The sequence below is a fragment of the Alligator mississippiensis genome, chromosome 1 (genome assembly GCF_030867095.1).
Source record: "Alligator mississippiensis isolate rAllMis1 chromosome 1, rAllMis1, whole genome shotgun sequence".
Taxonomy (NCBI): Eukaryota; Metazoa; Chordata; order Crocodylia; family Alligatoridae; genus Alligator; species Alligator mississippiensis.
In genome coordinates, this window is record NC_081824.1 from 5,465,925 (window position 1) to 5,489,930 (window position 24,006).

The 24,006-nt window shown below is 46.3% G+C and overlaps 1 protein-coding gene across 2 annotated transcripts in view; it reads right to left on the reverse strand.

Annotated features, from left to right (window-relative positions):
• The window catches only part of ELP3 (elongator acetyltransferase complex subunit 3), a 119,891-nt gene that overhangs the window by 49,540 nt on the left and 46,345 nt on the right, over positions 1 to 24,006 (reverse strand). For both annotated transcript variants that reach the window (XM_006260260.4, XM_059728379.1), the window contains exons 8-9: positions 17,022 to 17,183; positions 12,558 to 12,684 (exon numbers count right to left, since the gene is read on the reverse strand). In XM_006260260.4, the coding sequence (XP_006260322.1) occupies positions 12,558 to 12,684; positions 17,022 to 17,183 (289 nt within the window). The remainder of the gene's footprint in view (positions 1 to 12,557; positions 12,685 to 17,021; positions 17,184 to 24,006) is intronic.

Genomic DNA, 24,006 nt, shown 5'->3' on the forward strand with positions numbered 1-24,006 from the left:
GGAGGTCATGTCTAGTCCGACCCCCTGCTCAAGGCAGGACCAGCCCCAACTACACCATCCCAGCCAAGGCTTTGTCAACCTGGGTCTTAGAAACCTCCTAGGACAGAGAGTCCACCACCTCTCTGGGGAGCCTGTTCCAGTGCTTCACCACCCTCCAAGTGAGACAATTCTTCCTAATATGTAACCTAAACTTCCCTTGCTGCAGCTTGAGCCCATTGCTCCTTGTCCTGCCATCTGCCCCCACTGAGAACAACCCAGCTCCATCCTTTCAAACTCCCCTTTAGGTAGTTTCTGCTACAGGTTGGCTCAACACCACCAGGAGAGCTCAGTCACTGTATATATGCTGCAATTCGTCTCCTTTTGCAGGCTACGTAAAATGGCAGAATTAGTTCTATTAAAAATTAAGTCAGACAAAATCAAGGTTTAGATTATCGCCCATTAGAAATGAGTTGCCACCCAATTCAATTCCACTGACATACTCAAGGGTGTCGATTTAGATATTACCTGTAATAAATGGAGAATTAAATTTATGTGCTGCTGTTGAGAGGAACAGTGCCTGAAATCTCAGTGTTATAGCATCCCGTATCTATTTGAGCAGAATAATTTATAAAGGTGAATAATGGTAACACTTAAAAACCTACAGCAGCACTGAATGGCTTGTTCAATTCTACAGGGGATGAACAATCACTCAGTGGTTTTATATGTATTTAAAAAAAAGTTGCTGGCCTAGAAATGCAGTTTTAGTTTTATCTTTAAATCTGCAGATGTTTTTGGTTAAATAGGACAGCCCTTAATTAGGTATGCAGACATGTTTTCCAGTCTTTGAGACTTTACAATTTCATAATATAGAATTACTGGAGGAGTTGTAGCATGAATCTATCAGAGAATTAGAAATATCTGTTCATTAGTACCTAGTCTTCAGTTATAATAACTTATAATACCATAATCATACAGTGCCTTTAATTACTAAAGGATCCCAAGGTACTTAAGCTATACATACACGGGAATGATTTAATTTACCAGAGATATGCTACAGCCTCTGAGGTGGAACAGAGATGCTCTTGAACAGTGCTCAACAACCCTGCAAATAGTTTAAGGCAGGAAATGATCATCACATCAATACAACACAGCCAAATTAAACTTCATGGGTCTACACAGACAAAATGCAATTAATCTGTGCTGTAATCTGGCCATAGCGCAATTGTGAACTCCTCCCCCATTGCTGCAAAAGTTGCCCAGGGATTCCTAATTACAAGCAATCATAATTTTGGCTTCATTTTTTATTTCTCATTTATTAATCAGCATCAGAACAAAATGCTCAACTTTCCTCAAAAAATGTCGTTCTCCGACTATGTCCCTTCCACTCCCCAGCTTCCTTCCTCTCCCAAAACTCAAGCAAAGGGGCAGGAGTCTTGTAGTCTGTCTGCCTTGAAGATCACTGAACTCAATCTGATTGACAATAAAAGGGATGAACTGAAACCCTTTGTAGGATCCAAACATGAGATGCTCTCTCTATTTGAAGCCATGGGGCTTCAGCTCAAATACGTGATCATAGCTGAAGCAGAACTCGTGGGGAAAGGGAGGAAAGGCAGAGACTTCATGAGGACTCATGCCTCCTACTGACACAGTAGTACTTGCAGCTAACCCAGGTGGCTCCTTGGAAGGACTAGCTTAGTTTGTGAAATCCGAGGTGAAGAAAGGCAAAAGGAGCAGGAGCATGTCTTTTAAAATTGTAATACTTCTGGATCATTATTGGTATGAAGAGATCAAATGCGGCTCTCCAGACATCAAATCCACTTACTAGCTCCTAGTTAAAATTTGTATACCTCATAGAAACCTTTCCAGATTTCCTTGGATTGACAAGAGTTATCAGGGGTCAACTTTCAGCTTCCCTAGGATAGAGCGTCCCCATAAACCACTGCACAGCCAAGGGTGGAAAAACCATTTCCAGTGATTGCAATAACCCTCCTGACCCCAGGTAACTACATGATAAAACCCTTTCAACTGCTGACCAAATTACACTGCAACACTTCATCAATAAACAGTGCATAAATAGGATTATGAAACCTACTGATCCATGAAAGCAATGCCATAGAAATCCTAATATTTTACCCCAACAGGTCATTTTTGAGGCTATGATTAATATACCTGGCCACCCATTTGCCAATGCTTTTCTTCATTTCCAGTTTGCAGAGGTACGTGGAGAGCAGGACGCCCTTAGTGTCGTCTCGTCCTGAGTACTGTGCAGAAAATTGTCTTATGCTAAATTTCATAAATGGCAAAAACATTTAAAAGCAGATGCAACGGGTTATGGGAGAAACCCATCAACATCACATCATCAGGACCTCAATAAATCAAACACTGAGACAACCTGGAACACAAGCAGGCGATCCAAAAGTCTAAGATCTTACATTTTTGGCAGATACATATAATGAATGGGAATCATCCTTTATTATCTATGTACCAAAGTTAGATATTTCTATAATATTGTAGTATTAAATAGCAGTGTAGCATCTGTGTGCCAAGCAGGTAAATTATATCTGCACGCAGAGGTCTGTAGAGCAGTGATACTCAACCAAGGTGCCGCAGCACCCGGGGGTGCCTTGAGATCCTTTCAAGGGTGCCATGGGGTGCCTGTTAAGTGTACAAACATGTTTCACAAGCTAAACCCAGAGATTTCAAATAGAAATCTATAGGTTAAAACCATTCTACCCTGTTGTAGTTTTTCTTTGCAATAGAAAAGGGTCTTTGGGTATATCTGATATCTTTTATTAAACCAACTCAAATTTGAGTTGGTCTAATAAAAGCTGTCGGATGTACCCAAAGAACCTTGTCTGCCTCTGTCCTAAGGATAACAGCGTCAAAACCAACACGGCTACAACCTACACCCTCGCAATAGAAAAACCACTCTATTATTTTTCTATAGTCAAAAAATGAGTGTAACCTAAGAGCTGGCATTTTCTGAAGGTGGCCATGAGTCTAATGAGGGGTGCCCCAATCTAAAAAGGTTGCGCGCTGCTGCTGTAGAGCAGGGGTAGCCAACCCGTGGAGCGTGTGCCACAGGCAGCACGCAATGCAGAGACTGGTAGGGGTGAAGGGGAGACGACTAGGCAGAAGGGCAGGATTGGGGTTGGAGCAGGGCTGCCTGAAAGCAGGGGAGGGGAAGGAGCGGTGGGGTCCACACTTCCCTTGCCGACCTGCTCACAACTCAGCTCCACTGGAGGGGCCGCGTGCAGGACAACTGCAGCAGCACCTGGGGTCTTTGCCTTCCCAGGAAAGGTAAGACTGATCACCTGCTTCCCTCTCTCTGCTTTCTGATGCTCAGCACCGCCCCCCCATCACAAAGCACAGGAGGGTTTTGCTCAAGGCACAAAAGTTGTTAGTTATACCCCTGCCCTGGCAGAGCCCAGGCCAGGACCTGCTTGTCTGCAGCAAGCTCCACATCTGGCAAGCCCCAGAGTGAGACTGGTTGTGCCACTGCCCCTTGCCAAGCCGTCCGTGCTGCAACACAGCAGGGCACCCTTCATGCAGCCCCACACAGAGCCCTCCACCCAGGCTGCCCCCAGTTACACCCGGGCCCAGGGTACCAACACCACTACCCCACAGAGTCCTGAGACCACGATACCATGGGGTAGCACTGCTCCAGAGCCTGCCCTCAGGTGCACGTCATCCCACTGCCCCGTGGAATCACCCAGCCCCTCAAGGTGATGCCTAACTGGGCCCTGAAGTTGCAACTGGGGGCAACCCCATTAAGAGGGTTCCCACTGGAAGTGCTGCCCAGTGACAGAGCAGGCTGTTCCAGTGCACCCCAGTGACATGCTGCAGGCAGCCTCTGGTATTCAGCTGTGTAAGGGTGCAAGTCACATGGTCAGTGTCACGGGCTCTAGAGGTGACGCTTTCAGGTCTTACACATGCCAGAGTGCTGCTTCATCCTCAGGCCCCGTTTGCGTCATTGCATGGGAAGTGTGGGCCCTGAAGCTGTCGCTGGCCACGTGGCAGACCCACCACTCAAAGTATCTTTAGGTGCCTCAAGCGATCAAAGACACTTGTGGCCATAAAACATGGAAGCTATTGCACCAGATATGGAACCCCTTAGACCTGAGACTCCCTCGCCAAAGGCCCCATACACAACTAGTGTCCAATCATAGCAGTGGTTTCCCACATTTCTTCCTAATATTTACCAGGAATCTTTTAACTTCATTTTTCTTTTTCATTCTAAGCCCAAATGGTGCCAAGCAATAGAGCAGGAGTGGCATCAGAGCCCCAGCCGTTCAGTTAAAGGGGGTGCTGGAATGGAGGCAGAGGGCTTGAGCTTCCTATTGCATGGAAGTGGAAAGGTGGCAAACACTTCTGTGAGAGGAGTCTTCACCAAGCTCAAAGTTAGCTCTTACCTGGCCCTGCTGCTGCTAAATTAAGGATTCTGGATCCCCACTCGTCATGCACAACTGCAGTGTTTACTGGGCCAGAGAAGGGTTAACCTGGCTCTTGGTGGTATCTTGCTGCTGCTCCGCTCCATGAGGGCTAAGGACCCAAGCATGCCCCCATTACCATTTTGGCATCCCAAGGTGCAAAACTATGAGCTACACCTCTGGGGATGAGGATCAGAATGGCATTCGGGGAACAGGGGTTTAAATTTTGGTACACCTGCCAAAAAGTTTGGCCACCACTGCTATAGAGGATCCTGCAACCTGCCCTTTCCATGGTAAAGGAAGCTTTTTTCTTCTTGCTCCCCTCTCCCCCTGCCATTTATTCCACTCACTGAAAGTAGCACTTTTAAAAGTGCTGCACACAGCTAAACCTCACAACCTGCCTGCAAGACAAGGAAGCATCATTGCCACATTGCATACGGAAATGCATGCAATGGGGCCAAATCCTCTCCTGGTGGTAAGTGAACATCACATACAACGGAGCCATGCTCGCTCAGATCAGGAGAGAATTGGGCTCAGAGGAGTGGAGTGGCTGAAGACAGCCCAGCAAGGCAGTGACGGCAAGATTTACAACTCAAGGCCCTCTTGCTCATGGGCCCCAGAAATCCAACAGACAACAGCGCCTCCGACTTCACGTTCATCTGTCGCCTCTGGTCTTATTTCAAACGGGCGAGAACCCTCAGTGTTGCACATTTGCACTGCACCTAGCAAACAGGATATCAGTTTATATAGAGGGCTCAAAGGCATCATGGATGATAAGAATTAGGAATATTTAGTATTTGGCAGAGGTCCTCAGGTTGCAGAGCCATGACCCGAGCATTTCTTTGCAACCACAGGACACAGTGATCTATCACAGTACTAGGCAATCCTCCCCTGATTGTGCTCACTGCACAAAGCAGACCATCCACTCTGTTGTCCTCTGGGGGCTCCAAATCATAGAAAAGTAGGGTTGAACACCTCCTGAGGTCATCTAAATCAGCCCCCTGCTCGAGGCAGAATCATCCCCGGCTAAACCACCCTGCTCAAGTCCTCGTTTAACCTAGTCATACAAATATGCAATCAACCACCCTGCTGCTGATGGAAACCTGTAACAAAACCCTTCACAACCTGCTCGAAGTTGAACCTTCACCTTTGCTGGGCACATAACTGTGGCTTCTATATTTTTTTCTCCCCCAAGAGATTTTCCCAAGGACCGAAAATGGTATAATACTAACAATGGTCCTAACAGGAGCTTTTCTCATTTTCATGTATTCATATGCCAGTCTGTCAGATTTATTTTCCTCTAAGATTTTTGAAAAGCATCACTTGAAAGCAGTACTTTCTACTTTCAAAAGCACCATGAGCAATAGCTCAGCAATGGTTTTGATAATTCCCTGCTGGTTGGAGAGTTTAATGCAGGTCTACAGCTTTTGGCAGCGGCTAGTTGCCCAGAGAAGTGTAGCTCTGTGTCTGTCCAGCGTCGAAAAGAAACTGATTTATCGATATATAGGTTTGGATTTGATGGGTCAAGTTATCCTGATCTCAAGACAATCAATTTTATCAGAATTCAACTACAATGACCACATCCTGCTCATACCTAATTAAAATTTACCACATTTAACAGTCGCCTTTTCTGTCGTTACTGGTAGAAAACCCAAAAATGAATAAACTTCTGACTTTGGTGGTGGTGGGTGCTGGGGAGGGCAGAGAAGGGGGAATGCACAGTGGTACAATACAAATCCAACCCCCGGCAAGTTGGGTTGGAAAAAGGTGGGTGGATATGGTAACTGACTGAAACTTATGCCTGTCCATGACTGATTAGAACTGTTTCCCCAACCTTTTAGGTTGGTTGGGGGGAAAAAAGGTGTCATTTATCCTTTTGTCTTTATTAGGAGACTATTTTACAGATGGTCTTTGCTACCTTCATGTCCTTCCAGGCTGGTAAAATGCAACAGGAGACAATGCATGAGGTGATGACACAATGTAGACAGTACAGAGGAAATAATCCAAAAGCTGTAATAAATATAATTTTTCGCTAAATCCTGAAATACACTTGACGATATGCACATGATGCGAGGTACAATAATTATTTATCTTCCATTAAGTAAAATGGGCTTTATGAACCAAGAGATATAGAATATAGCCAAGAGGTTACTACTAGAACCTCGATCTTCTGCATTTCCTTCCTTCCACTGCACATCTTTACCACTGCACAGCAGTCTCCTGAACACATCTGTAATTATTTGGATGCAGGGGCAGGTGGTCCTTTCCACATCTCACATAAGTGCCAGGTGAGCACATGAACGTTGATCTGTATGTACACACCAGGGGAAGGTATATTCACGCCAGAACAGTGATACTCAGAGGAGTCTCTTGAAACGCAAGTGGCTCTTCAATTTATTACATGCCAATCTTTGCAGAAAATGCAAATTTTTTATTTTATGTTTTTAACTAAATGCACTGGGCATATGTTTCCTATACACAGAATACGGCGACTATGGAAAATCATGGTCCAGATACTGTAGTTTCTTCTCCTGAACTAGAGAAAGATTGCCACAGTTTACCAGAGGACCTATACAGAGCTGTTTTGGCTCTTTAGTTAAGAGAGCTCATGTGGTTCTTCTTTAGCCAGGCAGAACCAAGGTTTCCCCACATAAAAAGCCTGCACATATACTGGGCCTATATCTAGACATGTATCCATAAAAATAAACTCAATTACTTAACAAAAAAACAGGCCCTAAAAATACTTAGTTCCTAACTGCTAAGATTCTGTTTAACATTTTAAAAAATTAGCATTAAATTGGCTACAGTTTTTAACACTGCAACTGTTCACTATTTGAAGTGATCATTATTTTTAACATTTACTCTAGAAACTATTTTTGAAGGACTGATCATTAAACAGCTTCTGTTCTATCTTTGTAGACTTTCACATGGAAAATACATGAACTTTTCAGCTGCAATGCTGGCTACCTGCCAAGAATGGCAGTTTTTTCAGTGACTGGATGTTTAATATAATTTAAAGGCAATATTTACCCCACTAAAACTTTTAGAAGCTACATTTAGAACGCCAATAACCCTCTTCTCCCAAACAGTAAATTCATTGTAGATTAGCTGCCTGTTTTATGCTGAACTATAATGCGTAAAATCCAGAACCTTTATTTTCATTGTGAATTGCAGTTACCTAGATGGAAGTGAAAGGTCTCAACAAACTTCTGGTGGACTTTTTCTTACAGCTAGAAGTTATATACGGGTGTTTCAAAGGTTGCAGGGACACCACATATAGTACAGTAAAAGACAAATGCACGCCTCCCACCGCAACGTGGCGTTCCTTTCTCCCTCCAACATCTGAAGTATAGCAGAAAGCTGTACATCAGCTCTCCAGAGCATGCAACCCAAGGGCATCAAGTGCAAAGCACAAATGTCATGCTAAAATGAGTTTACTCCCGAGATCTGCATGCCTAAAAACTGCGTTAGAGAAGCTGAACTTGCACACAATTGAAGTCAAAATGAGAAGTCTATTACTTTCCTATACTGAGAATGCTTAAAATGGCTGCATTTCATTTAGTCCCATACACTTATACTTGCTTAATTATACTTATATTCATATGGCTATGGTTTGATGGTTGTATTGAGTTCCTATTCAGCCAGCAGCTCAACAAAACAGCAGAAGGATGAATTCCCAGAACACAAATCCTAATGCCTCAGACTCCTGAAGCTCTTGCTTAACCCAAATGTTCTGCTTGGTAGACCTGCTGGCAAGTATGATTCATGAATCCTCCATCCACTTACCCGTGGAGTCACCTCGTCTCTCTAGTGCTACAAGGGAGTGTTTATCGGATTCCACAGAGCGAGGTGTCTGCTCTGGTAAAAATCCCATTACTCCTGCTGAGTGCTTGATTTATTCTGGCTATTATTCTAATTATTTTAGCAAACCACCTGCTGGGTGGGGAGCCAGGGGTTGCAGATTTTGGCAAGTGCAAATATTATAGCTAACAACCAGTGTGTGTGAATGGCTTGTAATCCCAGGCACATTAATGTAAAAATATGAAACAAGTTCTTCAATACCATGGATGGCAGAAGGTAGGGCAGGGTGACACTGTGGAGACTAATCGGTTCAGAGATGAATAAGCCTTCATAGGCGACAGCCTATTTAGCATTTGATGAAGTAGGATGTCACCTACAAAACAGTATGCCTCTCTGTACCAATTAGTGTGCAAGGTGCCACCCCACCCTGCTTCTGCTGGACTTCAGACTAACAAGGCCTACTGATACCCATCTCGACACATGGATCTCAAAAGGTAGCAGCTGCGAGTTAGGGGAAACATCGGTAGGTGATGGGACACCAGGGACAAAAAGGGCATTGTCTGCCATTATAACTACCAGTTCAATTTGAACTGCCCTATGTTCCTAGTAAATGCAGGTGCCCCTCGATTTATGCAGGTTCTGTATGCAAATTTCCTCTTATGCATTCGTTACACGCGAGGTAAATTCACTCTTAAGAAATCAGCATAGGAGCCCACCCCAAGCATGTAAGTCTTTTGGGGGGGCATGAAGCGGGGTCCCCACTCACCCCAGCTCCTGCTGCAGCTGCTCTGGGAGCGGCCGATGCCAGCTTCCCCAAATCCCTCGGGGCTCCACATGTCCCCACTCACCCCAGCTCCTGGGCTGCGCCATACCGTGGTGCAGGCAGGTGATATCGGCTGCTCCTGGGTCTGCTGCAGCAGGAGTTGGGGTGAGGGGGGACAAGCAGAGCCCCAGGAGGTTCAGGGCACGGTGCAGCCCAGCGGGTGCAGGCAGCTGGCGTTGGCTGCTCCAGGGGCCTATATCAGGGGCTGGGGTAAGTGGGGAGAAGTGGAGGCCTGGAGCTGCACCAGGGAGCAAAGCGGAGGGAACTGTAAGTGGGTGCAGGGCACGGGATGGCGGGGCACAGCTCTTGCTAGGAAGGCCGTGGGGCTGCACTGGCTCTTCCTGGGAGGCACGTGGCCACGGACCTGCGTATGGGATGAGAGCAGGCTGCCACTGCAGGCTGGGGCCGCCGGCGGCACCAGGCTCTTCCTGGCACTTGGTGGTGGCGCTGGAAGGGCAGGTTGTGGGGGCTACAGTGAATTTTGAGGTGGCAGCAGCCCCCTTCCCAGTGCCACTGCCCGCCCCGAGTCTGCTGCAGCTTGTTCTCATCTCGCGTGGGGATCTGGAGGCACACACCCCACAGGAAGAGACCAGCACAGCCCTTCCAGGGTGCATGTAGCAGCAAGAGCCGTGCCCCCCACCATGCACCCACTTAAATGTTCCTTCTGCTTTGCTCCTTGCTGCAGCCCCGGGAGCGGTTGATGAGCTGCGCTGCACCCCTCCCTCTGCCCCTTCCCTAGTCCCAGTCTTACTCCCTCCCTCCCTCCCTCCCCACCGTGGGAACGTATCCCTATTTCTAACATTATAAACTGGGTTCCCTTTATGCGAATTCGATTTATGCACGTACCGTGTAAATCAAGGGAAACCTGTAATTGGAACTACCGACTTCCCTAGCAAAAGTTACTGAAAGTAATGCATCAGCTAGTGTCTAGAGCAAGGTGCTCAGATCTGTTCCTGAAGTCACGTCAATCCTTCCTCTTTCAGACAGGGAAAAGTGGAAAACAAGCCTGTGCTAGGAAGAACTTTATCTTCAGGGTGACTGGATTCGTTTTCTCCAGCCTTCCTAATGACCACAAAACAAGAAATAAAGAAATCCTTTTAAAGAAAGACAGAATAAAAGTAAGCTAGAGGCATCTTTCTTCTGCAAAGTTAAGAGCACATTATGAGACTGTAGCTGTGATGACAGTGTTTGTAATTCTATCTTAAATCATAATAAAGCAAGAAACTTAACTCTGCAACTCATCTGCTTGGTACTGTTGCACAGACAACAGATCAATTAGTATGCTCTTTACTTGGTCCTTCGCTTTACTCTCTCATTATTTCTGTGTAATAAACGTCTAAGTATATACAAGTGTGGAATAACAGGTTTATACAGCCTGGTAGTTTTCTAGTAGCGCACAACCCCACTTCAACAACAAACCCAGTTGAAACCACATGAGAAATTACATTTCTTTACATGTTTATAAAACACTGAGATAAAAAGGGTACCTTGTACTTGGCTAAGTGCACAGTCTTGAGACTGGAAAAAATAGAAGGGTATCCACTTGAACCAACTTCATGCAAGGAATGCTTATTGAATACATATACATTAAGAGCCATTTACTGGAGGAAGAGCCTGGACAGATGTAACGCCTGAAGAGCCGCAAAGGCCCTTGAAGCCCATCAAAGGGTGAGCAGACAGACTGACATATCCTTTGAAGCATCCCAAGATGGCAGAAGCATTGTGTGCACACTCCGCAGAGCACGGCAGGGGAAAGCTGAGTCCTCCAGCATCCTGCAGAGCTCAGCTCCCCACCTCAAAGGGGAAGGGGAAAGAGAGCAGAGCACACCGTCAGCTAGCACTCTCTTGTGCACTTTGCCTCCGTTCCTCTGGAGCGCACCCACCAGCGCCGCAGGGTGCACGGCCTCTGGACTCCTGGCTCCGGCAGACGGGCACGGAGGCAGGGAGCTGCTGTGGAGCAGAGCACCCAAGTGACAGCTCTGCTACCCTGCGGGGCAGGGAGGATGGGGAGAGGAAGCGCAGCTCCAAGCCCCAGCGGCTCCCTGTTGCACCCCTTGGCTGCGTGCAGACACAGTGATTTTGAAGCACCCCAACCAGGGGGGTGCAGCAGGGAGCTGTGTACCGGTCTGTGGCTGAAGCATCCATTTTTCAAGTGCAGCTGCCTCTGAATTGCTTCAAACATTGCACCTGCCCTTACCCGGAGGCCTGTACAGGAAAGCCAGGAGATGTGCAGCTACGGGGCTGGACTGGTCTTTATCCAAATGCAACCCTTCTGCAGCTGCCGGTCCAGCTGACCTTCTTAGCCTGCTCTTCCTGCTCTCTTTTCCCTTTTGGCCTTTGTACCACCTGCCCATTCCTCCTGCCTCGCTCTCCTCACTTGCTGACCCTCTATTGAGTCGCAGGCCTCAGGACCCGTCCTGTCCCCCACCACCTGTTTCCTCAACCCCTGCAGAGCTGCGCCGACACAAACCTGCAACCACATCAACTTCCTCCAGTAGAAATGGGTTTTCTCCTGTTCCAACTTCTCCATGTTTCCTGCTAAAACACCTCTGCTATTCCAGCCTAACCCCATGCTCACGATGGCGGCTGCCCTTTCATGGCTCCTCAAGCCCTGCTCTCCTCTCTTCACACAGGGTCTGGTCATTTGTTTTCGGCAGGGCCTTCCTCCCTGCCTTGTACCTCAGCCTCTCTCTCCTTCCTCCTTTCCTTCCTACAACTCCCTCCTCCTCCCCAGATGCTCTTCTAACCCCTCCACTTGTCCTACTGGACCCCAACCCATCTCTTGCTCCACGACCGAGGCCTCTAAGTGCTATAGGTAACACGATACTAACTGTGTCCCCATTACCCGCCAGCATGCGGGAGCTGGCCAGGACACCATGCTCAACAGCCCTCCTCCTCCCCAAAAAACCCACCACGCGGACCATGTGCTCCTTAAATGGTCAGGACCACAATTTTCTGGGCCACCCAAAAGACAAGCCATGAAAACTAAGGAGTCCAAGTCAGGAGCTGTTCATCTCTAACTGCCACCTCACCTGTGACTTTGTGCAAGTTTCTCAATCTGTAAAATGGGCTAATACTGCCAGGGTGCCGAGAGACTAAATATTTATGAAGTGCTCAGAAACATGCTATAAAAAATCATAGGGAAACATCATTACTACTTTAAAAGTTTGTGTAACTGTATTTTGGAAGACTGCTCCCTAGATGCATTTGCTTGCAAGTTTTTAATGCGTATCAAGTTTATTTTCTACCAAAAGAGCCATTAATTAATTAATTTCAGAAAAACCATATTCTACAGGGACCTTAATGACTCAGTCTTTCACAAGGAAGGGAGACAATTTTCTAGATCAAGTAGCTCAACCAAATCTTCCTCCTCCTCATCCAACCTGAAAATGAATTTTGTATGAAGGGTACTTAGAAGGCACTACTGGACAGGACACCAACCATAACCAAGCCAAAAAACAGAGGAAACATCAGATCCACTGAGGCGAAAAGACACAAGCACAACGATGTCTAGTCGTACTCACAACAAACTGGTCGATGTCCCTTTCCAGGCCCATGTTCGGCAAGTCGGGCATCATGTGTGCCACCACTTTAAACCCGGCATCCTTGGCCAAGTGAAATGACTCGCACACGGCCTTCACGGTGTGGCCCCTGAGGAGAAGAAAAAGCGATGAAAGAAACCCAAACACCCATGTGCACGGTCATCGGTTGTCACACTGAGCAGTCTTGGGCTGCACAGGGAGCAGGTGCATTTTGATGCATTTAATCAGCATTAGAGTCTAGCAGGCAAGTCTCCCATTATTCTCCCTTGACAGGAGAAATGAAGGGATGAGCCTGATTATGAACTCAATACCATCGTTTCAGTTACAAAAGCAAAGTTATAATCTAACCAGAAAACATTCGAGCCTTTTGCTTCCTCGGCAGGGGCACCGTGAGACTGGCACAAGGGTCACAGCAGAACAGATTTCGACCGTGCAGCCTGGAGCTGCCTTCACCTTGTTACGGCCAGGTAGTTAGCTGTTCGAAGCTGCTGAAATATTATTTGCAATGAAACAGCACCAAGCAGGCTAAAATGGGATCAGAGCCTTGCCATTCTGGGGCTGTTTGAGAAGGAGCTGCTCTAACTTAAGACAACACATGGGAACATAACGTGAGAGGAGCGGAAGTGAGAGGTATATAGTCTCACCTGATTACTCGGCCTAGCTAGCAGTCCCCCCCCCGTGCTGCACTGCTTGCCAGTATGGACCGTTCAAGCCACCCCTTTTGGAAAAAGGCAACTACTCTCTAGTCTCTCAGATCGGGGGGTGTAAAACGTTGAGCCTGAGGGCTGGATCTGGTCCCCCCCTGGCTGCTTTCATTTGGCTTGGCCCCCATCGATCCAATCCACAAACCAGTGCAGAAGCCAGAGGAGGACAGAGACGCCCGAGTAACACCTGGAGCCGAGAGTGGAACTTTTAAACGACTGACCACAAGCAAGAAACTTTCCCCTTCCACCTCTACGGCTCAACAACTTTCGGTTTCTACTCTGGCAGCAACCCTTTCCCACCTCCGAGGCAGCTGCTAAGAGGCCAGGCCAAGAGCGGAGCTATTCTCCCCTCTGTTCTTGCTGCTACTCCCCAAGTTCTGGGCTGGGAGCTCTGGGGCCTCTGAAATAAATGGTGTTCCCTGCCCAGGATGCAAGGTCCAGCAGATCCACCTCCTCTCGCACCTCCTCTTCTTTCATCCTCACTTCCCTCCTATTATTTTTGCCCTTTTGAGAACTCCTCCACTACCTCCTGCGTCGGCCAGAGACTGTACTTCATCGTGATACGCCTTCAGCTGCGGAGCGCTATCCGGAGAGTCCCGTCAGCACCTTCCCTTGCTAAACTCAGCTCCCATTAACCAACTGCTCCTCTAACACTGTGGACCTTTTCCTTTCCCCGTGCTCTGCAAGATCCACCCCCGTCGCCTCATTTACATGTTTGCGTACGTTTTTTTACGAGTGCCGTTTTATTTTATACGGTGTTAAAAAGCATGACGACGTTTTTATAAATCTGTTCTGGGGTGCTATTATTCAGCACTTTGGGAAGCTGGAGGGGAAGGAACAAAGAGTCACTTCATAAATAAAATTATTTCCTTATTAGAAGAAGGATCCGAGTTGCATCAATAACTCAATGCCTAAACCTAGATTTAAATATTTTTCTGCCTCCCAGCAATCGCAAGTGCACAAAACCCTACTAATGACTTATGATACATAATGGAAAGCAATTTCCAAACATATAGGCTAATTGCTTGTAATCTGACATTTAGCTACGAGCAAAATGTGAAAATTACAAAAAAAAAAGAAATCATCACTACACACACTAAATGAAGAGAAGGAACCTAGAGCCATCTTAACAGAGAAATACTGATATCAATCTGCTCTAAAAATATTCCAATTCACTGCTTTAAAAAGCAGAAACGTATTTGAAAAAATGCAGAAGTTGGCACAGATATGTATGTGAAAACAGCAATTTTCTACTCTGAGGGAGTCTGGAAAGCTTGCAGCAATCTCTTAGACACATTGCAAGCAGTTGCAATAGTTCCCAAACCTTTAAAAATCTAATCTTGTAATGGATTCCTTACGAGTGAAATTAAAAGCCTGCCACATCCTGCCTCACTTCTCTGCAGGGCCAATACCAAGAGAGGCAAGGCTTCACATGCCAGCCTTCGAAGCAGCAGAGATATACGGTTAAAGGTGCTGCAAGAAAAAATGTAATTGGATGGTCAAAACAAGAGAAGAGATTAAAAACAGAAGATCACAGAGGTGGATAGCAGAGGTACTTGGAAAACACCAGCTTGGGACAGCACAATGGTTTTAAAAGAATTTGTTAAAAAATAAGTTCAAGAAAAGTAAGTGTTAAGCTGGAGGACTGTGTCAGAATTCACGACTGATTAATGCACCTAGTAAAGAATGAGGAGCGTCTACTTCCTTTAGCTCTTGGTTATTTCCCTTCACAAAGCTCTGGTATGTAAAGGAAGAACAGTGCTGTCTGTGGGTAGGTATCTACTCAGCTGCATGGCTTGTTCAGGAAGCTAGATTTATTCTGGGATGCCACAGCTGTTTGCCTAGCCAGGCATTGAATCTTGCCTTTAAGCAGCAATGGGACTATCTTCACGCTCCAGACACGCTACAGCAGGGATGGGCAAAAATGCAGCCCACAGACCAGTTCTGGCTTGCCAACTGACCGGATCTGGCCTGCAGCTGCTCTGCATGGGGCCAAGCCTCATCCGCTCTCACCAGGCAGCCCAAGCCACGCTCCCGCACATGCCTGCCAGCCTGGGCCCTGATCAGCATGCACAGCTTCGAGCGGGGCTGCTCCCAGTGCTGCTCTGCTCCTCAGGTCCTCCTCCTGCTCCTGCCGCGCTGCTCTGGGCAGGTGGGAGGAAAGCTTCACCTACTGGAGGCGAGGCGAGGCGAGGCGGGCAGAGCAGCACCCAGCCGGCTCTGGCCATGCCGGGAACGGTGCCACCACAAGCTGTGTGCTGGCCGGGGCTGGGAGCATGGCATGGGCTGTCCCATGCGGAGGGCCGTGGGGACAGCCACAGACCACACTGCCAGTGCAAGCTCTGCTGCAAGCACCCCCTGCTTCCCCTCACCCTGGCTGGCTCCCGGGACCTAGCCCACCCCACAGGGCAGGGTATGCAGAGTGGACTGCGGCTTGGCCTGGGCCCCAGCCCCAAGCTGTCGCCACCCGGCCTCGCCAACCCGTCCCGCTACCAAACACTGCTCCCCAAAGCCCCACAGGGAGTTTTGGTAAGTTGTTGCAGGGGGCCCACAACAGCTAATCAAAAACTCCCTATGCGGCCCTGGGGCCTAAATAATTGCCCACCCCTGAACTACAGACTAAGCCCGGGAGAAAACAGGCTTCGGATTTTAAGTTCAAATCTCCATAAGAAAACCTCCAGTGTTTTCCGCTATAGCAGAATTGTCCCTTCTAAGTTCTCTTTGCTTGTCAAACCATATTCAAATTTCTCAGTATATTACCTATTAAAAATCTTAAGTAAGCAACTGGCCTGTGAGAGAGCAGATTTATATAAAATAGAGGAAAATCAGAAAGATGCCCAGCATTGCGACAGCAGAGACTTTTCTTCTCCCATCCTTGCAGCTTTCAGGAGAAGAACCCGTTATATACTCTGTTCTCTCTGTACAGCACTGTTTGTGTGCAAGTGGTTCAGGACCACAAAGAACAAATTATAGACTTTTCTTACATTCCCCAACTCCTGAAACACTATTTTGAATGACCCCTGATTAATGTATGAATGGGTATCATTTCTGGCTTTATACAAGTCTGTCTGCTGAACACTTACCTAGACCAGTCCCATGCTCTACATGGTCTAAGTGCCCTCTCTGTCCTTTAATATCCTTCAAGGATGTCACACAGTTTACAGGGCTTTTAACTCGCTCAAGCCTGCAAAACACAAACTGCTCAGGACAAGGGTGCTGACTGTTGTTTGGACATATCCTATTTACTCTACAGGGCTGCAAGCATTTATGGAGCCATAAAAACAGACAGCATACTACACTATAAAATACTGGTTGGACAGGAACACCAGCATAATCTTATACAACATTAAACTGGAACCATGAAGTATTCATTTCCAGACACTTTCTAGAGCAATGTTTCTCAACCTTTCTAGACTTAAAGCACCCCTTTAGATGTCAGCTCTTAGCTTTCCCATGTTTCTGGACTGTGGAAAAATGGTAAGAGCAATTCTTCTGTTGCAAAGAACTGAGGAAAAACCACAACAGGGCACAATGGATTTGACACTACGGATACCTATTTGAAATATCCGGGTTTAATCTTGTGAATCATGTTAAAACCCTAAATTCCTAATTAATACTGTATGGCGCCTGTAAAAAGGTCTCATGGCACCTGGCTTGAACAATCGCAGCTCTCGAGTGCGACAGGGGAAAAACCCACAAGCAGTCAGTCACATTAAGCGTTTCACCAAAATACTCTTCTCACCTGTTTGTATCTCTGGCCACATCCTCATACACGCTTTGCACACCGATCTCCAGCCTTGTGCAGCCGTATGACAGCATATCACTCAGGTGACGCTTCAGGCAGTAATCAGGCCTGGTCTCGATTGTGATCCCAATGCACTTTGTGAGGCTCCGTTCTGAATATCTGCAAACAGACAAAAAAAACCCCGTCTTTGTTACGATCAGAAATCAGCATAGGCAGTCTTAAAAACAGTCCAAAGACTTCCAAGTGCCAGCTTCTTGTAATCCTCCAAGCTAAAACCAGGAACGGGGTCACAGAACAAGACAGCCTCGTCGCGGAAACAGACCCAACATCTTCACAGCGCAAAAATGACTAATTACACACATGTAACAGTATTTTTATCTAAAGTGAAATAGCAAAATACTTTTTCAAAAACGGTATCTGTTGGGAAGATTCCCAGCCCTCTGCAGCAACAGCCAAATTTGAGGCCTGGATAACAGAAGAGAAAGTGGGCTATAAAATTTAAGAGGGTCAGGGATTAGCACCCCCTTTTATCCTAAGAGTTAGCCTGACTTTTACCCACCTAATTTTTGCATACAAGTATCTGGCTCAAGTGACTCCACATACAGCAGAACCTCAGTTCAGATGAAACATTAGACTATCAGTTCATGTGGTTTCTATCCCTGGGGAATACAGTTATGCTCTCAGGAACTAAGAGCCAAGGAGCATGATTTAGACCCAAGCTGCTATGTTTCGATAACACCACATACAGGGAGTCTACACAAAACTCCAGAGCATCTCTCTGCCCGATTCAGTCCCGCCAGTTCAAACCCAACATGGCACAAGCAAGTTTCATTACAAGGTTTTTCTTTCTGTGATGTGATGCACACACCACATCCATTGACAAACGATATTTTAAAAAATAATTAAAAAAAAAACAACAAAAAACACCTTTCCATTAGTAATTCATACTCAGTAGGTCATCAGAAAGCCTAATTCAGTGGTGGTGAAGTAGGGTTAATAAAAAAAAGAAATCAAAAGAAAATACTTTAAAGCAGCTTTTAACCAAGGATCTGAAAGGGAAGAATGCGTTACGGGTCATAGCTTCCCCCCAAATAAGTAATGGTACCATTTCTTGCATTTCAAGAATCAGTTCACCCACCACTGAAATGCAGCCACCTCTGCTGTGCAATACAAACAGCAGCGCTACGTAGAAACTCAGAGCAGAAAGCGAGGAAGTCCCATCCAAATGAACCTGCAGGAGTGATAGCCCTTATCTACCCAAATCCTACTCTTGGGCCACCCACAGGCATTACTGTACATTTGTGCCAGGAGAAAAGCCTTTATCTTGGCACAAAAAGAGAGAGTACCGACTCTTCCTCAAGAAGTTAGACGAGGAGGATCTCCCTCCTCTTAATCTAACTTGAACACAGCTGTAAGCTTCTCTTAGGACAGATGCACCCAATATCCCATAGACCTCTGCTCTCCCACCCACTCTCCCAGAGAGAGGGAGGGAGGGAGGGAGAGCCTGGCCTGGGGGCAAGCTGTCAGGGACCCCTGTGCAGACCTTCCTTGGAAAACGCTCCCCCACAAAATCAGCTGATTGCCAGGGGAAGAGCTATTCTCCTGCAGCAGCAGGAACGCCCCCCAAGAGCCCCAGGAGGCTTGCCATGGCTTGACCTGTAGGAGCAGAGAGAGGCAGAAGGCAGCTGCACTGTGATGGCAAGGCTCAGCGAGTTGGGTATCCAGAGGCTGGGCTGCATATGTGATGATTTAAAAGCTGGCAGGGCTGGGAACCAGGATGGGGGGGCTCTCCTCGCCATGCTTCTCAATGCCGCCCCCAGCTTTACATCACTGTGTGCACAGCCCAGCTGGGTTGCACATGCAGGGATTTAAAAGCTGGTGGTCCCTGCGCCTCTATCTGTGAAACTGCCTATTGACAGCCTGCCCCCTTCCCAAGCAGGGGAGAGGGCAGACTGTCAATCAGCAAGCCCCCCTAAGGGCAGGGGTGATCCCAGGAGCAGACCTCTAGTTCCCCTTGCCTGGAGAGCCCATCTATGCCGCTCTCCAGCCAGGGGGCTGAAATGCACGTGTGCTCCAACTCCTGGCCTAAGTTTCTAGCAACAGCAATTTTACAGAAATACTTCTCACTGGAAATTATACCGTCTTAGGAGGAGGAGGTATCTTACTGATGAGAAGCAATGAGGACCGCAACTGGAAAGAGGGGGCCGCCCCTAGCGAAGTGTCCGTTTTCACTACACCAGGTTATTTAGTCCACGTTGATGGAGGAAAGAGCAGCTCATGCAGAAACTTTGCACCACTTCCTACAGCACTTCAGAAGATGCATCTTGGAGCTCTCATCCGACTATCGACCCCACTCAGCTTGCAAGATTAGACAATATCACCGCACGATGCTTCAGGGCACACACTGGAAATTACCAAACCAAATAAGCCTCAAGAACTTATGATTATAGCGTGCGAGGGTTAAACTTAACTACAGAAGCAAGGGAATACCAAATCAAGACTGATATTAGGATCCCTCCACAAGGCAAAGACAAATTAAAAGATACTCGCTGGTCCTCCCAGAACCGTTAAAGCCCTTTGGGTTAATAATGTGATATTCTGGGAGAAAAGCCATACAACAAATGGCCTTTTCTTGTATTCCACAGCTCACAGATCATTCTTTTGATCTACTAAGCTAACACATACTTGAAAAACTTCAGCTGGCAGGATGCCCATCTGACACGCTACTGAATAATCAGTGAGCGTGTCTGAGAGCGTACTGCCGGCGTGACAGTCACCAGCATGTCCAACAGTGCAAAACTCTGCCTTCTGGACAGCACACGTCATCACGTGGAGAGTGTGCATCATCACAGCAGAGGCAATACAAGGAATAAGCCACCAGCAATACCATACAAAAAGAAAGAGGCAGAAAAGAGACAAAAATTATTCCCTCCGCCTGAAGTAAAATGAGGCCAAACTCCAAACTGCTGAATATACTGAATATCTGAAGGCCCTTAACTACAGCCGTTACAAACAATACCAGTAGAATAGGTAGTGACACTCTCTGGGCATGTCTACACGTGCATTTAAGCATGCCTAGACATGCACTGAAGCATGCCTAAATTTAACAGGAATTAGCTTAACGTGTATTAAGTGGGGTTAGGCAGGTGTCTACATGTGCAGGCATTAAAGTGTTGGCACTAAAGTTAGTCCCAAGTCAGTCCACACACACAGCGTTAATGAGCTTTAACTATTCACACCTACATTTGATACCTGCATTTGCAGGTATCAAATTTAGGTGCAAATAGCCTAAATTCACCATTTTTAATACACAGTAAGGGCACGCATGTGTAGACGTGCACCCTTAACGCTCATTAACTTAGGCTAATGCGCATTAAAGCATAACGTGTAGACACGCCCTCTGTGCTTTAAATAAGTGCCACTGAGCTGTAATTAAAAAAGTGAACTAGGAAAACAAATTAAATGGGTGTCATAGTATCAGGGGGAGGACATGAGCAAGGAACTAAAGCTTATTAGTTTCAGGATTTGTAATCAGCACTGTCTACTTCAAATCACTGAGGTCCCCAGGACCTGCTGGGTAGCACGGAAGTGGAAAGGGATGTTGGAGTCCTAGTGGACTCCAAGATGAACATGAGTCGGCAGTGTGACGAAGCCATCAGAAAAGCTAATGGCACTTTATCGTGCATCAGCAGATGCACGACGAACAGATCCAAGGAGGTGATACTTCCCCTCTATCGGGCGCTGGTCAGACCGCAGTTGGAGTACTGCGTGCAATTTTGGGTGCCACACTTCAAGAGGGATGCGGATAGCCTGGAGAGGGTCCAGAGAAGGGCCACTCGTATGGTTAAGGGCTTGCAGGCCAAGCCCTACGAGGAGAGACTGGGGCACCTGGATCTCTTCAGCCTCCGCAAGAGAAGGTTGAGAGGCGACCTTGTGGCTGCCTATAAATTAATCGTGGGGGTACAGAAGGGAATTGGTGAGTATTTATTCACCAAGGCGCCCCCAGGGGTTACAAGAAATAATGGCCACAAGCTAGCAGAGAGCAGATTTAGACTGGACATTAGGAGGAACTTCTTCACAGTTCGAGTGGCCAAGGTCTGGACCGGGCTTCCCAAGGGAGGTGGTGCTCTCCCCTGCCCTGGGGGTCTTCAAGAGGAGGTTAGACGAGTATCTAGCTGGGGTCATCTAGACCCAGCACTCTTTCCTGCCTATGCAGGGGGTCGGACTCGATGATCTATTGAGGTCCCTTCCGACCCTAGCATCTATGAATCTATGATCCCGTGGCTCTATCTTCCTGAAAAAGGACTAGCTGAATTTTCTTTATCTATCCAAACAATCCTGCTCTACAAGAGCCAGCTGTTGTCACTGGGTGAGTCTACATGGTCATTAATGTGCAGTGGTTACTGCGCATTTAATTTAGTAGTTGTATAATCAAGTACTATATAAATACACAGTAACGAGTTACTGCATAGTAGCACCAGCAAATGGCTTTTTAGTGACCCTGCTGCGCAGTAGCCTAATAATACTGTGCAGTAGCAGATTAGCACTGCTTGTGCTGTGATGCGCTACTGTGCAATATTAGGTTCCTGAGCAGTTAGCGTCTCGTGTAGGCATGCCCACTGTTCCCGACTGAAAGAGCCTAAAAGTCACACTGCCATTCACAATATTCCCTCCTGGGAATGAATGTACTTCTTGTACAGAAAGAAAGAAAGGCATGGATCAATGAAATGTGCTGAAAGGAAGGACTAAATCTGGTCGATTCATGTTTACCAGCTTTGTGTTTTTACAACAGACCTGTGCTGACCAGCCAAGTGTCTAGCTGCAAAGTCTCTTTTACCATATTTACTTCATGTCATGACAAGATTTTTTTTACTCCATTTAACGTGGGGAAAAGAGCCCCTCATCTTAGAATCAAGTACAAGGCACTACGGCGGCAGGCAGCCTCTGCTCCCCCCTCCACTCCCCGCCCTTGCTTATTTTTGTTCCAGCACCAGCAGGCTCCATCCCTGCTCCAGCCTGGAGCACAGAGCATGGCCCCAACCCAAGGCACAGAGCATGGCCCCAGCCCAGCCCTGTAGTAGCGGCGATAATGTCTGCCACCGCTGCTGCTGCTAAGGGTTTGGCTGGAGCCCCAGCTGGAACAGGAACGGAGCCTGCCGATGTCAGAGCAAAAGTCGGGGGGAGGAAAGGAGACAGGAGACCCCTGAGACTGCATGGGGCAGGGGCACAAAGGGGCAAGCTGCTCAACACCCCCACAACCGCCTGCTCCCCACTACTGCCTGCTGCAATGGTGGATGGCATGAATACTTAGTGGGGGGGAGGGGTCATCTTAAATTCAGGGCCATCTTGGATTTGGGTAAATTCAGTAAACGTTTTGATTATATGCAGATGAAATGCATCTTTCAACAGAGCAGCCCATGTTTGGAAGCCCACTCAGTCCTGGTGCAATTTTTAACTCCTAGTGGCAATTTGCAAAGAGAAAGGGGGCAAAAGTGTGAGCCCCTTGACAACGGCAAATGATTCTGGTAACTAAATCTAGTTCATTGTTTCCCCAAGCACTCCCAAGGAAGGAAAGCAAAGTATCAGCAAAGAGTTTTCTCCACCCCCTTAAAGACAGGAAATGAAAGAAATGCAGGAAAAGAACAAAAATATTTTGGCATTACCCTCACTTGCCAAAATGTAAATCTATTATTTCACTTTGAACTTAATCTTTGTTCATCTCTAATTAAATACTAAGATTATGAAGGAACGGGGGAGTGAGGGTAGGAATGTAATATAGGAAAGGAATTTTCTACCACAAAAAATGGAAACAGAGCAGAGCAAACACTACTTAGGAATCTTCTTAGATTCACACACCTCTATCTACTGTGTGGCAGGTGTTTTCAAAGTGTAATGTTTCCTTGCAAAAAACCATATTTTTCTGTGAAAACCTGGACCTAACACTAACAGGCAGCACCTGCAGTTGCTAGAACAAAACCTAATTCATTCTCAGTTTCCTCAACTTATTTTATACATTTAACAACACTGGGTTTTAGTCTGTTTCATCATTTCCCCATGCTTTATAAAAACCATCTATACGAGAGCAGAGAAACCTTACCAAGAAAAGTTTAGGGACCTGAAAAAGTTCAGGACTTTCTTTTTAAAGTTCCCTGTCAAATATCTTAAAATATTTTTTAAACCAAGTTGGCAAATGTCATTCTTTGTTTTAAAGTGCATAAAACAGATATTATCTCCCAATCAGCAATAAAGAAATGAGATAATCACTTAACTTGTATTAACATATTTAAATCAACTTGACTAGTTATTTTTAATATCTATTTTATTCAAAGTTAAGCGACATGGTCAAAAAAAACATTAGAAACAAACTGAATGAAAGCAGGTGGAAAAAGGTAAGATCTAGCTCTAAAAGCCAATGATTAGAAACAAACTATTGATACTTTAATAAATCATTTTAAGTGCAATATATGATTTGATAAACATTTTCTTATGCATCCAGCATTATATAAACTCACACAAATTTTAATGCCTTTTTGTTCATGGCAATTTAAGTCCAATTTCTATCTGAATACAGCTTGACACAAACAATAAAGAAAAAAAACCCTATAATCATGCAACAATTATCCACAATTTTTAATAAAAAGTAATATAAAAATATATTACATATTAATATTACATATTATATAACAATGAAGTGTGCATCTGTATGTTCACTTATAACTCGAGAATGGCTGGTCCTATCTACTCTAAACCTTCCAAAATCACTGAATACCACCCAAGGAAAATTATAGGTGGGTGTGGAAAAGACTTACCCTGAGATGGAGCAGAGGCAGCGGGATGCTGCATGGGGAGATCAAAGCGGCAAAACTGAAACCGCGGCAGGCAGAGCTGCCACAGGAAATTTAAAAAAGGAAAAAAAATGGCCGACCCCAAGAGAGCTGGGATCAGCAGTCTCATCAGTGTGGGCACGCTTTATAACAGCGTG